The 14,285-nt window shown below is 48.1% G+C and overlaps 1 protein-coding gene across 4 annotated transcripts in view; it reads right to left on the minus strand.

Annotated features, from left to right (window-relative positions):
• YME1L (ATP-dependent zinc metalloprotease YME1L) overlaps positions 1-14,285 on the minus strand; it is a 191,712-nt gene that overhangs the window by 111,167 nt on the left and 66,260 nt on the right. For 3 of the 4 annotated variants that reach the window (XM_055071542.2, XM_050180072.3, XM_050180075.3), the window contains 3 exons: positions 12,252-12,350; positions 11,825-11,966; positions 7,416-7,501 (listed from right to left, as the gene is read on the minus strand). In XM_055071542.2, coding sequence (XP_054927517.1) covers positions 7,416-7,501; positions 11,825-11,966; positions 12,252-12,350 — 327 coding nt within the window. The remainder of the gene's footprint in view (positions 1-7,415; positions 7,502-11,824; positions 11,967-12,251; positions 12,351-14,285) is intronic. The other variant, XM_050180074.3, reaches the window with a different exon arrangement.

A 14,285-nucleotide genomic window follows, 5' to 3' on the forward strand; every position in this document is an offset into this window, starting at 1 on the left:
ACCTGTTCCGAAGCGGCTTCTTGCAAACGTTTACAAGCGTCGTGCGAAAAGAGCGAGCCCAAGCACTACTAGAAACCAGAGTGCAGCTGCCAAACGAGACGATCGCGATCTTCACGGAAGAGATGGCCCGTCTTTTCCGGCACGCCGACCCGGAAATGTCAGAAGAGAAAAAAGTCCGCTTCCTGATGCGGGGCGTCAAGCAAGAACTTTTCGCAGGACTTATTCGTAACCCGCCGAAGACCGTAGCTGAGTTTTCGGCAGAGGCATCGACGATCGAGAAAACCCTGGAGATGCGCACCCGGCAATATAACCGCCAGGGGCTCACGCCGCAGTACGCCATCCAAGGACTGGATTCCGGCGACCTTCAGGAGACCATCAGGGCCATTGTGCGCGAAGAACTGCGCAAGGTCCTGCCTTCGTCGCAGCCCCAAGTGGCTTCGATCGCCGACATCGTCAAAGAAGAGGTGCACCGATCGCTTGGAGTTCCCGAGCTGCAACCACAATTACCGCAGCCCCATCCAGAAGCGATGACATACGCCGCCGTCGCACGCCGTCAAGGTCCCCCTCCGCGACCACGCCAGGGCCCTGCAACGACGCAATTCCGTCGTCCGCCGCCGCCGCCGCCAGCACGCCCACCCGTCGCCCAGCGTACCTACGCGAGGAAGACGGACATTTGGCGAGCCCCCGACCACCGCCCGCTCTGCTATCACTGCGGAGAAGCCGGCCATGTGTACCGCCGATGCCCATACCGCGACCTGGGATTGCGAGGGTTCGCCGTCGACGCACCGCGCCCTCGGGAAGGTCAACGCCCTCGTGACATCGCCGACTACCTCGCCGCTACTCAGTGGAGCCCTCGACGACCGTCCCGTTCGCCGTCACCAGGCCGCTACCTGTCGCCACAGCGCCGACCATACACTGGCCCAGCCCGGGGTCGGTCCGTCAGCCCATATCCGGAAAACTAAAAGCAGCAACCGATGGAGGTGCGGTTGCTGTTCGTCGAACTGACGAAGATCCTCCGCCGCCGACGAAGACGCCGAAAAGACTACCTCGACGACATAACAACGACGTCACACCGCCGTCCCGACGAAGTCTGGCAGGAAAGAACACGCCGACGAAAGACCACTTGACGACGCCACGTACCAACCACAGGTCAACTCGACGCAGCCGTGATCCGACGCTGAGGCCTAACTGTAACGCAAGACAAAGAACCACCGACCTCGACGTGCTTCTCGACGGCCACGCAGTTACCGCCTTAGTAGACACAGGAGCCGATTACTCCGTCATGAGTGGACCCATCGCAGCCCAATTGAAGAAAGTTAAGACTGCATGGGAAGGCCCGTTAATTCGGACCGCTGGAGGACACCTCATCACGCCGAGTGGAATCTGCACGGCAAGAATTACCATTCATGACCGGACTTACCCTGCCACCTTCGTTATCCTGCAACAGTGTTCACGAGACGTCATTCTCGGCATGGACTTCCTGAACCAACACGGCGCAATCATCGACCTGACGTCAAAGTCAATAACGCTGTCGGAAGATCAAGCGATACCGCCGGAGAGCCCTCGTAGTCACCACGCCTTGAGTGTGCTCGAAGATCAAGTGAGCATCCCGCCTCGCTCCAGCATTGTTATTTCGGTCGGCACCGAAACACCCACTGACGTAGAAGGCGTCATCGAAGGCGACCAACGTTTGCTGCTCGACCGTGAAATTTGCGTCGCAAGAGGGATCGCTCGACTGCACGGAGGAAACACGAAAGTGTTGCTGACAAACTTCAGCGAGGAGTTCAAGCACATCAACAAGGGCACGGCGATCGCATACATCGAGGAAATTCAGGAAACCAGCGATGCCTTTGTCATCTCGGATTCTGTTGCATCTACCCCGACGACCGTGGTTCCCGAGCCAGACTTCGACATAAATCCAAGTCTCCCCGTGATTAAGCAGCAACAGCTCAGAAGTCTGCTTCGACGATACAAAGACTGCTTTTCGACGTCATCGAGGATTCGACAAACACCAGTCGCAAAGCATCGCATAATAACCGAAGAGTGCGCTCGACCACTACGCCAGAGCCCTTACCGAGTTTCGACGCGAGAACGCGAAGCTATACGACAACAAGTCGATGAAATGCTGCGCGACGACATCATCCAGCCGTCGAAAAGCCCGTGGGCATCTCCGGTTGTTTTAGTGAAGAAAAAGGACGGAACCCTACGTTTCTGCGTCGATTATCGTCGACTGAACAAAATCACGAAGAAAGACGTATACCCCCTCCCACGGATAGACGACGCATTGGATCGGCTCTGCAATGCTAAATACTTCTCATCGATGGACCTCAAGTCTGGCTACTGGCAAATAGAAGTCGACGAAAGGGATCGCGAAAAGACCGCCTTCATCACGCCAGACGGCCTCTATGAATTCAAGGTTATGCCATTTGGACTGTGCTCGGCGCCTGCAACGTTCCAGCGCGTGATGGACACGGTGTTAGCAGGATTGAAGTGGCAGACGTGTCTTGTTTACTTGGATGACGTCGTTGTCTTCGCCGGAAATTTCGACGATCACCTTAAGCGGCTTGCGACGGTATTAGAGGCCATCAAGTCATCAGGGCTCACTCTGAAGTCGGAAAAGTGCCACTTCGCTTACGATGAGCTTCTATTCCTAGGCCACGTCATCAGCAAATCTGGAGTACGCCCTGACCCGCAGAAGACAGCTGCCATCGCAAAGTTCCCGCAGCCAATCGACAAGAAGGCAGTGCGCAGATTCCTTGGCATGTGTGCCTACTATAGGCGCTTTGTCAAGGACTTTTCACGTATCGCTGAGCCACTGACACAGCTAACTAAATGTGACGTCGAGTTCAAGTGGGAAACGCCGCAGGCCGACGCATTTCAAGAACTCAAACGACGCATGCAGTCGCCGCCCGTACTTGCGCACTTCGACGAGCACGCCGATACCGAAATCCACACTGACGCCAGTAGCCTAGGCCTCGGTGCCGTGCTAGTCCAGAGAAAAGATGGTCATGAACGCGTGATAGCTTACGCTAGCCGGTCGTTGTCAAAAGCGGAAGGCAATTATTCTACGACTGAAAAGGAATGCCTCGCTATCATTTGGGCTACAGCAAAATTCCGCCCTTACCTCTATGGCAGGCCATTCAAAGTCGTCAGCGACCATCACGCGTTGTGTTGGTTAGCTAACTTAAAGGACCCTTCAGGACGGCTGGCCCGGTGGAGCCTCAGACTACAAGAATATGACGTCACGGTAATATACAAGTCCGGAAGAAAACACTCCGACGCCGACTGCTTATCACGTGCCCCCATCGATCCCCCGCCGCAAGACGACGAGGACGACGACGCCTTCCTTGGAATAATAAGCGCGGAAGACTTCACTAAACAGCAGCGAGCAGACCCGGAGTTAAAAGGCCTCGTCGAATACTTGGAAGGGAACACCGACGTTGTCCCTAGGGCATTTAAGCGCGGGTTGTCTTCGTTCACGCTACATAACAACCTGCTGGTGAAGAAGAACTTCTCACCAGTCCGCGCCAGCTACCTTCTTGTTGTACCGTCAGCGCTGCGTCCAGAAGTACTGCACGCCCTACACGACGACCCAACCGCTGGGCACCTCGGATTCTCCCGGACGCTGTCGAGGATACAGGAAAGGTATTACTGGCCGCGTCTGACCGCCGACGTCGCCCGTTACGTCAAAACATGCCGAGACTGTCAGCGGCGCAAGACACCACCGACAAGGCCAGCAGGGTTACTACAGCCGATCGAACCTCCTCGTCGACCATTCCAGCAGATTGGGATGGATTTGTTGGGGCCGTTTCCGACGTCAACATCCGGGAATAAGTGGATCGTCGTGGCGACGGACTATCTCACCCGCTTTGCTGAAACTAAAGCTCTACCGAAAGGCAGCGCAGCCGAAGTGGCGAAATTTTTCGTCGAGAACATCCTGCTGCGACATGGTGCCCCAGAAATCCTCATCACCGACAGAGGAACGGCTTTTACAGCAGAGCTCACCCAAGCCATTCTGCAGTACAGCCAGACAAGTCACAGGAGGACAACTGCCTACCATCCGCAGACGAATGGTCTCACGGAGCGCCTGAACAAGACCCTCGCCGACATGCTAGCAATGTACGTCGACGTCGAACACAAGACCTGGGATGCCGTCCTGCCGTACGTAACATTCGCTTACAACACGGCGGTGCAAGAAACAACACAGATCACGCCGTTTAAGCTGGTTTACGGCAGGAATCCGACGACGACGCTCGACGCCATGCTGCCGCACGTCACTGACGAGGAAAATCTTGATGTCGCTAGCTATCTCCAGCGCGCCGAAGAAGCCCGACAGCTCGCCCGCCTGCGGATCAAGAACAAGCAGAGGACCGACAGCCGACACTACAACCTCCGACGACGCTTCGTCGAGTACCAGCCCGGCGACCGTGTTTGGGTATGGACCCCGATACGCCGGCGAGGACTCAGTGAGAAGCTGCTGCGACGCTATTTCGGACCCTACAAGGTCATCCGACGTATTGGCGCACTAGACTATGAGGTCGTGCCAGACGGCATTTCGCTGTCACAGCGACGCCGCTCAAGACCTGAAGTTGTCCACGTTGTGCGACTCAAGCCGTACCACCAGCGTTGACGAACTTTGGGACTTCGCGTAACTGACCTTTGGACTTGGTTTCTTTTCGTTGTTTTGTTAATTATGTTTATTAAGTGTCCTTTGGTGTTTCGCTCTTATATTTGTAGCATCGGGACGATGCTTTTTAAGAGGGGGGTATTGACACGTGTACTTATATTTATCGGGCGACCACGTTTCGCCGTCTAACAAATCTTATCGCACAGCGCGGGACGCGCTTGCATGTATCCGAAGTTTCTGGAAAGTTATCGATGCTTCTATCCGCAGTCTGTTGTCGCGGAACCTTGTGTTATCTGATTTATTTGCCTGACGCGAATGGTGTAGAACTTTGTGGAAGGCACGCGGGTCCCAACGATTAGTCTGGAACATTCGACGATTCTGTATAAAAGCCGACGCGCTTGACCCGCTGATCAGATTTCCGACGATCGCCGACTGTGTTCGCCGCTTTCGTTGTGCTATAAGTGTAGCCTGCTTTGTGGGCACAGGTTCGCCCAATAAAATCTAGTTTTGCCTTTCACAGTATCGCCACTGTGTTCTTAACGTCACCACCACGTGACAATAAATTCTAATATCACTTGGTTTCGCTTTGTTGATCAGTTTTGACAGTTCCGCAAATTCTATCATCTCTCTTGAGTTGGACATTTTCAATTTTTTTTTCGTTTCTTTATTAGGTCCTTTGTTACTTGGGAGAGCTTGCCTACTTGTTACCTTGGGGCCTTGCCTCCCACTTCAATTGCTGCCTCTGAAGCCAGCCTCGTTATGTACGGTTTCATTCATTACCTCTATGTCAGCATCATCATATTTGTTGGCAAGTACCAGCCTAATTTGTCTGCTTTTACCCTTACTGCCTCTAAGTCGGCCTGTTTTTTCTTGACCAATTTTACTCTTTCTCTGATCAAATTGAGGTGAATCCTAGCCCTCACTAACCTATGATCACTGCACTTTACCCTACCTATCACTTCTACATCCTGCACTATGCTGGGATCGGCAGAAAGTATGAAATCAATTTCATTTATTGTTTCCCCATTAGGGCTTTTCCAGGTCCACTTCCTGTTGTCCTGAAAAAGGTGTTTATTATTCTCAGCTTATTCCTTTCAGCGAGTTCTAAAGCATACCAGCATCTCTCTTCTACTGTTTCTAGAATCGACACCGTAGTTGCCATGTGCCTGTTCACCCGCCTGCTTTTTGCCCACTTTTGCATTGAAGTCACCCATTACTACTGAATACAGAGTTTGCACTTTTCTCATCGCAAATTCAACATCTTTATAAACCAGATCTACTTCCTCATCGTCGTGACTGGATGTTGGAGCGTAGGCTTGTACTACTTTTAATCTATACCTCTTATTAAGTTCGATTACGACTACTGCTATCCTCTCGTTAATGCTGTAGAATTCGTCAATGTTGCCCGCTTATGATTAGGAATCCTACCCCGTATTGCTTCTTATCAGGGAGACCTCTATAGCAGAGGACATGCCGTTATTTAGCAATGTGTAAGCCCCACCACTTCTAATCTCACTAAGGCCGATAATATTCCAAACAATGTCTGATAATTCCTCAAAGAGCCCTGCTAAGCTAGCCTCAATCGAGAGGGTTCGGGTCTTAAACGTTGCCAGGTTCAGATTCCAATGGCGGCCTCTGTCCGGACCCAGAGATTCTTAGCACCCTCTGCTGCGTCGCAGGTCTGACCGCCGCCGTGGTCAGTTGGTCAGCTGCTGGGAACTGACGCGCAAAGCGACACGTAAAGGCTACTGCGGCATTGTATTGGCCGATAATCCAACCATCTGTCACATAAACCATGAAATAACGAAAGCAACCACCGCTGCCCCTACCGAGGCGTAGTTGAGTCGGCTGTTCCATGAATGGGCTTGTCATGCAGCCTCGTCAAAATAAAGCTAGGGATGTGACCATGACGCCTCGATGTTTTAACACGGTGGGTTTAGAGAGCGTGCTCGAAGAAAAACTCATTTCTGTCAAAATTAGAAAGGAATGACCGCTTTTTTACTCATTTATTTCAGAAAAAACTTTGTTAAATTGAGTTCGGCCAAGTTTGTTTCGTTAAATCAGGTTGATGATAACACTGAACTCTATGGGGAATGTAAATTTCTTCGTTAGATTGGGAACTTCATAAAAGCAGGTTTCGTTAGATCGAGTTTTAACTGTATTTCATCAGACTTGGTCAGTGACGGTGATTCTCTCTTTATTCCCCCAATTAGCGAGGCAGTTGCGCCACACTTCGCTCTGTTTGCATCATGCCACACAAAGACAGACTGTCTGCGCCAACATATATCTCGCAAAATGAAAAGATGTACACAGCTGTGCTCAAAATTCACATTAGGGAGTATCGCAATCGTCAGTTACATTTTTTTTTTCTTTTGTAAATCGGGGGCGCATTAAGTTCAAGTGCACTTTTATTTTCTTACATTTAATTCGCAAAAATTGGGTGCGTGCTAGAATCAGGTAAATATGGCACTCATGTGGCACGGGGCAAGCAGGCAGTTGGTCAACATCAAGACCCTGCTCAACTCAGCCCAACTGTAATACCTATGACTCTTGATAGTGTAAAAGCAGCAGAACTTTGGTCCTGTAGGGACGTGAAGTGTGAAGATATGCACCCTACAGATTATTGTCTGGCACCATTGTGTCAAGACACCTTTGCAGCAAAGGATGGGGACAAGCAATCAGCTTCATTACTATGAATACACATTTTAAAAAATACAGCTCATGACGCCATGCTGCTATACTAACAGAGGATAAATGAGCCTTATACACAAAAATCTCAAGTACTCACCCCCTTGACGTCATCAAAAGTGACGTCTATGTCCTCAGGCATCACTTCATTCGTTGTGCCAATCAAAACTCTCCTAAAAGGACCCCCTGGAAAGAAAAAAACAAGAAACTACAAATTGATGCTGCAACACAGTGCATGTATATAGAATTCTAAGACTGCAAAACATAGCTACTGCAGTCCACTGTTATACAGTCGACTCCTGTTAATTCAACGCTTGCAGGACCACAAGGTTTGGTCAAACCATCCGAAAGGTCGAATTAACAAATAGCGGCAAAAAGAACAAATTCAAATATTTTTTATCGCTCAAAGTAGATTGTATTGTATTTCTGCTTTTTGCTTTCGAAGAGTGACTGAAGAATTATGCGATGATGAGTGCCAACATGCTTAAACGCCAACTCAGCATTGCACTGAAGGTAAAAGTGAAGTACAACAGCTTCCCGCCTAGGCCAGCAGCACTGCCTACTAAATTTCTTACGTCTTCAACCCTTAGCAACTGCTACACCTATGAGGTGACACTGGTGGGGGTCGAATTAACGAAAGTGGCATGCTTTCACATTCAAGCTAAACAAAATTTTCTTTCATAGCAATGCATGGTTTCTCGCCGGAAGATTCGAATTAAGCAAAAAGTCAAATTAACCATGGCCAACTTAACAAGGGCCAACTGTTTTAAGCACACAACAGTTTATAATTGTCACTTCCTTTTGTCCTGCCATCTATTTGCCGTTTTTCTATTTAACCGACAGCTCGCGCCACCTGTGTTAAGTGCCTGAGTCTATGAACTCTGAATAAAAACAGTTCCCCTTCTGCTCTCAACTCAGCTGGTCCCGTGTCCAACATTCTCCAACAACAATGCAACGTAACACCGACAAGATTACAAGACTTCAGCCTCAAAGTTACCACTCATTGCAACTCAATAGATTTGGTCAACAATGAATTGTGCATAATTTAGCAAAGCTAGTGATTAAATTGTTTCATGCCTGTTCCTAAATTGCATGCGCATGCTTTGGACTGTGTAAAACTAGCATATTCATTGTTAACTATGGACTTTCCCTTCTGGTTTTCTTTTTCTCTGCAGGCACTACTAATGAAAATGGTGAACTGGGTTTGTTTTGCAATAATTTATAGCAATGTTTAGATGTTAACTATTTAACCCTTTCAGAGTCGATTTTTTTTTATTGCAGATTTAAATTCTTCAGAGGGACCTGTTTCGAAAAAATTTACCCAAATTTTTCTAGAGTGACTGTAAAGTGAGAAAAAAATATTTTGCATTGGTATATATGTACTGGTTATTCATGTATAACAACAATAAAAAAAGAAAATAAACTTATAAGAATAAAAAATTTGATGTATTGTTATACGCATAGTTCAAGGCTGAGAAAATGAGCACATGAGAATATTTCGCAAGTTTCAAAAGTTCCTGCTCTTACATTAATATTTACGTTCATAGCATAATCGAACTACGTATGTGAGTGCACTCAAGAAAACTGTGGTTGTGTGACTATCAAAGAAGCAAAACGTGTGACAAACTTCCACTGATCTTCATCTTATCGCCAACCAGGGGTGATTAGTTTTCGGGAGTCTAAAAAAAAAGAAAGGAAAAGCATGCACGGCGGCGTCCTTCGTATGCGCACCCCTGTGAACAATAAACGAGCGAGTAACAGGCGGTCACCCTTTGAGCGATTAGGAAAGAGATAGCCATCAGTTTTGCGAGCACAAGAAGTCGAAACCACCCATAGAGCAAAACCCAAACTAACCAACACCCACCCCCGCATGCGCCAATGCGCAAGCGGTAGTATGTAGACACGCTGGAGCATGCATACTAGCTCTAAAACAAACCATGCAATGAAAAACAAGAGAGGGAGGTGCGAGAAAAAAATTTCCTGTATTCCTGCATAGAGGCAGCACATGCCAGGAAAGAAAAAATTAGAAAACTGGCGTGCTTTTTAAATGTACAGACGGTGCCGTAAATATGCGGCATCAACCATTTTGGGCTTGTTCACAGAGCCGTATATTTACATCATTGACCCTGAAAGGTTTAAGAAATGTATCTTCATTGTTCAACATTCAAAATGAACTGATCATTCAAGTGCAAAAAAAAAATCTCTTTTGTTGTAGTCGAATTTGCTGCACAACTATTGCTGTTTCTGTGCTGCTGCTGTCATGTGGTGCTAGAGATTGAGCCAGGCGACTTGCTTTTGCATCAGCACCATGACAACAATGTACAGTCGATTGTGGATATATCAAACTCAAAGGACATTGTAAAACAGTTTGTTAAACAGCCGAACCCGTTTATAATGAACTCTATAGTTCCGCAAAAAGTCGTCGTTATATCAGTAGTTCATTATGAATTCTCCCTTAAAATGCTCAAGAATTAACCGCACTGAAGCTGGTGTCAGCAGCTACGATTCAGCAGCACTTTGGTCTGAAAACCAGTCATTTTTGTTCCCGGTGCATTCCCACACCTAGCTGCAAGCTTCCGTCAGAAAAGTGCATCTAGGGAACAAAATGCAGCGTCGCATAGCTCTTTTAAAATGGCACCCAGTTTTGATCACCTGTCATTTCGAAACTGCAAGCGCAGCCGCCATTTTTTATTCGAGAGCTTGTAAGATATTTTACTAATAACGGGACATGACTGTATTCTGCAGAAGAGAGTGAAGCGTCTGAGTTGGTCAGAAGCATAAACTTCGGTAACTACTGAGGCAAGGCGCCAGTCTGCAAAGATATTGAAGATACCGTTTCGGCACTGCGACTGCGCAACAGCCACACAAGAGCCGGCATCCCATGCCCGGCGCCATTCAGTGAAAAGATTGAGTATCATCCGTGCTTTCTTGCGGAACACGTTTCGCACCAGGAGGCATTTTGCATTCTTGAGGCAGAGTGGCAATCTGCTCAAAAATAACGTACAGCGCGAAGGACAAGGACTGCGAAGACGACACACGTGTACATACATACATGTATGTCGTCTTCGCAGTCCTTGTCCTTCGCACTGTACATTATTTTTGATCATGAATTACCAACTAACTCAAGCAACCACCCTGGCAACCTGCTCTTGCCGATAAAAAATGCCTACAGTTCGCAGGAGCCATCCATGTGCGCAGCGGGCAGAACTGCTCATCTTTTCTCCATAGCATGAACTGCCTTTCAGATTCAATCTCTTGTTTGTTAGCATTTGCTAAAACAGTGCAGTTTACACAGTAGTAGTACACAGTAGTAGTACACAGTAGCGCAGACAATCACAAGGGCATTTATGACGCCTTTTATTCACCTATCTACAGCCAGCCGAATTTCCAATAGAACAAGCCAATGGGCACAACTAATCCAGGAAGTCCGACTCACTGCAATTAGATATCGAGCGAATGTGTTTGTCCCCATGCTGGACACCAATGCCTAGTCGTTCGCATATATGTTCATACAAACGGTGGCACGTTCGAATGAGCCCTCGCAAGACGGTCTCACAGAAGCATGAATCAGTGCACGCACAGAATGTTCGCACTCCCTGCTGACCCCGAGCCAAAGAAGAACACACTTCTCCCATATGCTCCCACGTAACCCCACCATTAGGTGGCGTTAGCAACGCAGCACTCGCACCAGCTCTCATACTACTCTGCAACTACACTGACCGCCGCCATAAAGCCATGCACTGAAGCCAGATTACAGGAGATGGGAGCCATGCAGGGAAAACCACATCAGGGGATGCGCGAGAGTCCCCACAGGGTATAGGTGGCTATTGTACTAAGTGTCATTACTGCAGGGCACGAAATGGATGGTGTTGGTACTGGAGTGTTGGTACTGTGTCGAAGTTGCATTGCAGATTGTGGTGAGCCTAGCAAGCCTAGACATTCCTGTCTACGCTGCCAGTGTGATATGCAGGACAATAAATCACACACATTCTAGCAGGGAGTCAAACCAAACACAAATTGAAAAAGGCCACTAAGTTGTTGATTCTGCAGCAACTAACCCCCAAGTGAAATTACTGGGGCAAGTATGTAAATAACCAAAATGCTACCAAAAATATATATGGTTACAGGATCATACGTATCTTATACTTCAAGTTTTATGCCCAATAGCAGATAAAAAAAGAAAGAGAACTTTCCCTAGCATGACTTTTTCTTCCGTCATGGCTGCATCAAAGTACTGCATTCTGATGCATCCTCTAAAGCAACATGCAACTAATTTTCATGGTCAGCTGAAAAAATTTTAATGCGACAGTATAAACCGTAGCACACACCCTTTGACTTGCTATTGAACATTCATCCTTTCTGCTTGCATGAGCTAATAGGCATAGCTTCTACAGTGTATCCGGAATAATCTCGAATTAAGTGGCTGGACAAACTGCACGTTCACTGGCTGCAAAAAAAAAAAAAAAGCAGCGAATGAAAAGAAAGAAAAGAGAAGTGTTTTCCTGGTACCAGAGAGCTCACCCATGAAGGAAAAAAGGATTGCCAGGATCAAGATGATGCCCAACAGGTCACGGAAGATGTTGAACACTCGGAGCTTGGTGCTTGTGCGGGCCTTGGGGTCGCACGCCATATAGCCCTCAGCAAAGGCAACCTGCACAAAATTGACTCCATCACAATTTCCTCTCCTCCATTTTGTGGCTTCAATGAACCATACACCAGCTGCTAAACTAACAGTATAAACATATGCAGGCTACTGAAAAGTTAGCTGATCTCGGCTATGATCATGTGATAATAGGTAGTATTCAACCACAGTAAGCCAAATCAATAATAAATAAATTTCAAAATCTGGCTTTTTTTGCAATCTATTTTTCCCTTTAACCATGCAATTGCAAGGCAAGATGCGAAAACATTAACAGGGGATGAAGAAAGCACCCACCCTAAGTCTCTGTTGCTCCTCCTGGGTCAGGTTTTCATCGGACAGAAGAGTCTTCAGACGCTCATTGTGCTCAGCTTCTGAGTGAACTTTCTGCTTGTCCTGCCAACAATGAAACAGGATGTCAGTAGATTGAAATAACACAGACCTAAGAAAATGTTCATATCATCGGAAATCTGTACAATTCAGAACAGTGCCAAAGTGAAGGTAGGATATTTGTGTTTACTTATGATGGTTTATGGTTGCAAAGTGGGCGCAAGAAGCGCTAGCGGTGATCCGCACCGAGTATTGCATTTCAATTGCTGAGCACTGTACAGTCAGCCACAAACGTTAGCGGAATCTGCAATGCATGGTGAAGCATCGCAAAACTGCATTGCTGCATCATCTGCCATCACACGGCGCAGTGTCGAGGCTGCCGGCACTTCTGCGCCAGGCGCGGTTTGCGCATGCGTGTCCTTCGCTATCGGGCATGTCTCGCCATGCCGCTTCACATGATGCGCTTTTGATACTACGATAGAATAAATTACATTAGCGGCGGTCACATTTTTGTGACGGTGAAACGCGAAAAGAAGCCCTGTGCCGTGTGATGAGAGGAAATGGCAATAAATTAATGACTCATGTCACTGCAGACCACCGCCATGAGCCTCCGCACAATGAAAGGGGAAACTCAGAACTGTTACGTTCATTGTAAATATTATCACAGCTCGTATTAGGCTTTCCCTGTGATAACTGGAAGGTGCACTTGTTGTAAATGGTGGCACACACACTGGAGCTAAGCTGAAAAGAAATGGAAATTAATTTTAATGCTCAGCCAGTACATCACTTGTAAGGTAACATTCAGACAACCATGTGCTGCGCAAGAGACGCTCAGGAGCTCCGTCATCCATGCATCAGCCGAAGCAGACACGCGGCGATGCTGACACGGCACTTCAGCGGCTGCCATAAGTATCAAAAGCACATCACAGGGAAGCGAGCGGCAAGACATGCCCGATACCAAAGAAAGGACACACACGCGCAAAGAGCGCCTGGCGCAAAAGTGCCGGGAACCTTGACACCATGCTGTGTGACAGCAGACGGCACAGCAATGCAGTTTTGTGTCGCTCCACCAAGCATTGCAGATCCCGGAAACTTTTGCAGCTGACTGTACTTAGCTACCGTTGCCTACAGACCACAGTTATCCAGGCTTCCTGCCGTTCCATGCAGTGAAGCCGCAATAAAGACTGTTTGAACTGAATGGCCTCACCAGCTTCACCAATGTTTCAATAACAGTTCATGCACCCAAAAATGCAACACGTTTGTTAAATTTACTTCCACATGGTATTTCAGCAGCACAAAATAGAAGAAACAACGGAACACATTCAACCAACATGGCTAGCGGCAGCACCTGCTGCGCCCAACCTAGCCACCCCATGCCATTACACCTACGGTGCCGGCCCATGAAGGTGCCACAGGTCCAAACTCATCCCGCGCCCGGTGCCTATAGTCACATTGTGACACTATAGGCACCGGGCGGTGATGGTGACAAACTAGGCAGCAGCAAAACGGCAATGAAAATGAACTCCTTACAGAGCAACTCGTGCCCAGACGAAAAAGTAGCACTTGCAACACAATGATAGCGAGCACAGTCATCTAACATCAAAATCTTATCAAAATATGAGGAAGAGGCCAAGTGTGTCAGCTATTTATACATGAGTAATCATACATTACACAAAGGTATTTCGCCCTCGTCAGCAGCAGTCCTTGAGATTGTTATTCTGGCGGCTAGCTTCCCACGCTATGCGTGCCGCCATCGCACCTGGTTAAGCTTCTCCTAGACGCTAGAGTTACACTATGTCCGCGCAACCTTGAGCGATCGGAAAGCGCGTTTCCCCCTCTTGGCCGGCGGGGACGGGAGGCTTCGTTCCGGCCGCGAAGCTCCCCACGTCTCAGTAAGGTGCCTTGTGGTGGTCTCGTACGGACGATGCCCTCTCGGTGAGCGCAAATTTCCCCTCATCTTTTAAGAGGTTCAATACTTACAAGCATTTGTCTCGCAAACCA

The sequence above is a fragment of the Dermacentor andersoni genome, chromosome 5 (genome assembly GCF_023375885.2).
Source record: "Dermacentor andersoni chromosome 5, qqDerAnde1_hic_scaffold, whole genome shotgun sequence".
NCBI lineage: Eukaryota > Metazoa > Arthropoda > Arachnida > Ixodida > Ixodidae > Dermacentor > Dermacentor andersoni.